Genomic DNA, 4,098 nt, shown 5'->3' with positions numbered 1-4,098 from the left:
GGCATCACATAAAAATCATTTCTACATTTTTAACTGTGTAGACCCTTAAATGCTCTCCCCTTGAAGGGGAACATCTTTTGAATGTGAGTTTTGAAGAGAGAACTTTCATGAAATATATTTAAAATTCTAAAAAATATTTTTAATACCTCCTAAAGTGGTATAGGACTTACCTCAGCTGACAATGCCTTTTCTACTTAAGAACATTCTTGTATTTGTGGCATTTCATTTTCCTTAACAGCTCTAATTTTACTTAAAAAGCCCAGATACACAAATCATGGCCACCTTATTTAGCATTAAATAGCACTATTTTTTAAACCATGGACACAGCTCAACAGCAAGATTAATAAGTTATAATACACACATATCACTGACAGTCATCTTTTTTTGGAATTCACGGAACAAACTGTATTCTGGGAAATCCCCACCCTTCCCCCATCAACAGATTAAGAGAGTGTACTGTACCTACAGTGAGGCATTTAAATATTTTTCCAACAGTTTTCATTGTTTTGTAATATGAAAACACCGGGCTTCAAGCCGGGTACTAATAAATATTTAATTTAAAAGAAAGAAAGCTCAACACAGAAGAACATAAAAAAGACCCACTCCTGCCCCTCCCCAGGGTAGGTTCCCACATCAGCCTGACATGGCCGAGATCTCATAGTCACTGGCGGAGGTGAGGGGCTTGCCCATCATCCGGATGTTTTTAGCACTGGTAATTCTGGCCATCATGCACACAGGCTTGTCAAAGTACTTCACTAAGGCAGGCTCTGTTAACAGCGAGGCCAGGAACTGCTCGAAGGTGATGGCCCAGTCCCTGTCCAGGCTAGTGCTCTGGGGCAGTGCCGCTGTGCCCTGGCCACTGCGCACCAGGACTGTGTCCTCTCCGATGTCCTCACAATGCAGCTTGTCCTCCTCATGGGAGCCAGCACTCAGCACCGAGTAAGAGGACATGGAACTGTCGTCCTTGGTGTCATCGTCAGAGATCAGCATGGAGGAGCAGGCCCCATTGTCCCGGGGTGAGGAGTCCTCCAGCTTAATGTCCTCCATCTGCCCTCCCAGGGAGTGCTCCTCACTGTCCACTGCCAAGCTGGCTGGGAGGGGCTCAACGGACTCCACAACATAAGGCTGGCTCGGCCCTTTCTTGGGGAAGAGCATACTTGGGATGCCCTGGTTGCAGGGTGGCCCACCGCCCCCACTCCCACCCTCTTTTACAGGCTGGGTGATGAAGAGTTTGCCAACCTCCCCAATCTCAAGTAGGAGACTGGTCACTGCTGCCGTGGCATGGTATAGCTCCTGCTCATTGGGGTCCTCACTGAACATGTTATACATTGTCTTGCACAGCTCAATAAACTGGCCCTGAAAAATGATTTGGAAAAACAAAAGAATGTGACTATCTCATGGGGAAAATAGAGGCAGCCCTGAAGAGGTTAGAAGTACAACTCCATTTAAATGGAACTCTAGAGGCCCTGGGTGATACAGATGGTTAACACCCTCGGCTGCTAACCTAAAGATTGGAAGTTCAAGTCTACCCAAAGGTGCCTCAGAAGAAAGACCTGGCAATCTAAAAAAAAAAAAAAAAAAGCCATTGGAAACTAAGGAGCATATTTCTACTCTGACACACATGGAGTTATGATAAGTCTAAATAGACTTGATGGCAATTGGTTAAAGAGTTAAAGGATCTCCAAAAAGTTTATGTGCAGGATAGATTCATTTGCTCTTTAAAGTCTCTTTATTGATATTCTTTTTAATTATTATAAATTCAAATATACATGAAAATAGAAAGAAAGAAATAATAAGACTTCATATATCTATCACCTAGATGATAAATATGTTATACATTTAGCTTTTTTTCTTATCATTAGTTTTTTTTTTCTCTTTGTTGTAGTATTTTAACAAGGAGCTCTGGTGGCTTAGTGAGTTGTGACTGACTTGATGGCAGTGAGTTGTTTTTTTTTTTGGTAGTATTTTAAGGAAACCCCAGACATCATCTCATTTTACCTCTCATATGCACCTCAGTCTTTCAATGCTAAATTCCTTTCTTCCAGGGTACATCCCTGATCCCCACTAGCATAATGTTTCTGTTGTACAACATAGCATTTTCTATTTTGTATTATAATTATTTATCTTGTTTTAACACCCTTACTACATTTCAGCTCTTGAGGTATAAATATGTTAGATATCTTTAGGGTGAGTACAGTGATCTGTAAACAGCATGGGCTTGTGTTCTGAATATTTGAATGTGTTTCTAATGGCTGGGGATGAGAAATACGTACTCTAAAAACTGAATATTTATTGTCTCACATTTTCTCTGAGCAGGTCATTTTCTCGCAACCAAGCATACTTTCAATACACAAGAAACATGCACGAAATAGATTCAAACAGATACTAATTAAGTGCCCCAAGTTACCACTATCATCAAATATGAGTTTTGAAAATATGACTTTTATGAAATATATTTCAAATTCTAAAAAAATATTTTTTTAGGCATACTTATTCTATATTATCCATGACTGGAAAACAGAGATTCGAGGTTTGAACTGAATGCACTAAACTGTTCAGCACTTACCTGATTTAATTTGGGTAAATCCTTTACATTCTTTGACTTAGATTTATTTTCTGGAGTCCAAAGTCTTAAGTAGTTACGATTTTCTTGAGAATTTGCCCTCTTCCCTAAAACCCAAATGTTAAGAAATAAGTGTTCAAAGGTCAAGCAGAAAGGATTCAACTAGCAAGAAGGTAAATATACAGAAGAAAAAATCAGTACCTTTGTCTGGTTTGAGACTCACTGTAACAAAACCATCATCAGCACTCTGTTTGCTCCTGCTATCCAATCCAACAACTACAAAGGGATATTCAAACACAAAAAATGCCATGTATATAATATATTCATTTGTAATAGAAAGTAAAAAAAATCTCTAGGCTGGTTGTCAGATTCAGCAAATACAAATATGAACACTCAGTTAAATATGAATTTCAGATAAACAACAAATAATTTTTTAGTATAAATATGTCTCATGTAATATTTTTTAGTATAAGTATACCCCAAATATTGTATGATGCATATTTACTATACTAAAAAATTACCTGTTGTTTACCCGAAATTTGAACTTTACTTGGTGTCTTCTATGTTATCTGGCAGTCCTACCTTCTAAGTGAAGGACTTAAAAAAATTGTGGTGCTTGTCCCAGTAAATGTTGATCTCCCTCTCCTGTCTGCTACATTATCATCTCTACTTTGTATGACATTGCTTTCCTGCCAGCCCCTGCAAAATTTGATCAAGAACTAACTCTCTTAAGGAAACTAAAATCTCTGTTGATTAAAAAACAACAACAAAAACTTTTTGCTCAACTGTTGTGTGCTATAAAATCCCTTCAGCGTCATCATTTGGGATTTCAAAAATATGATTTTCAAGGGACACACTTTTAACTGTTTTCTTTTTTACTTCTTAAAATAGGATATTTACAGGGCAGATGAGGACTTTCAAAGGGAGACATGCACAACGTTCTGAAACTCCCATTCAACCTGTCAGCTGAAAAAGTGCATTCCAGCACTTCTTTAGCCATCCCAAAAGGTGGCTGGTTTACTGGGTATGTGACTTTTACTGTGTTTGGGGTTCAATTAATCTCAGCAGCTTTGAAGACAGAGTGAGGACAATATATTATTTGTCACTGAAAAAAATACCTTTCCTCTTAATGTTGCAAATGATTCAGGAAACAAATACTCAAAAACATTTAATGTATGAGTAAACTCATAAAATGGATATCATATACTGTTATTTTTCAAAGAATTTTTAATGACACAGCAACATGCTCACTGGATTTTATGGGAAAAAAGGAGGATACAAAACAGTATGGGCAGTTTGACCCCAGTTATCTATATTATTATTCTATTGACATATATCATATGAAATATGAATAAAAAAGACTGAAAAGAAATATTTCAAGACAATGTGACAAGATTTTAAGACATCTTTAGCTTTTTTAGGAGCTCTGGTGGTGTAGTGCCTAAGGCATCTGACTGCTAACCAGAAGGCTGGCAGTTCAAACCCACTAACCACTCCTCAGAAGGAAGGTTGGGCAATCTACTTCCGTAGTGATA

At 37.9% G+C, this 4,098-nt stretch overlaps 1 protein-coding gene across 1 annotated transcript in view; it reads right to left on the bottom strand.

The window, feature by feature from the left end:
• Positions 1–633: 633 nt before the first annotated feature.
• TBC1D9 (TBC1 domain family member 9) overlaps positions 634–4,098 on the bottom strand; it is a 167,269-nt gene continuing 163,804 nt past the window's right edge. Inside the window, exons 19-21 of the mRNA XM_007941199.2 lie at positions 2,765–2,839; positions 2,567–2,670; positions 634–1,356 (exon numbers count right to left, since the gene is read on the bottom strand). Coding sequence (XP_007939390.1) covers positions 634–1,356; positions 2,567–2,670; positions 2,765–2,839 — 902 coding nt within the window. The remainder of the gene's footprint in view (positions 1,357–2,566; positions 2,671–2,764; positions 2,840–4,098) is intronic.

This window comes from Orycteropus afer, unplaced genomic scaffold, assembly GCF_000298275.1.
Source record: "Orycteropus afer afer isolate SDZICR_OR568_19922 unplaced genomic scaffold, OryAfe1.0 scaffold00076, whole genome shotgun sequence".
In the NCBI taxonomy this organism is placed as follows: Eukaryota; Metazoa; Chordata; class Mammalia; order Tubulidentata; family Orycteropodidae; genus Orycteropus; species Orycteropus afer.
This window is presented reverse-complemented; position numbering and strand designations above follow the sequence as displayed.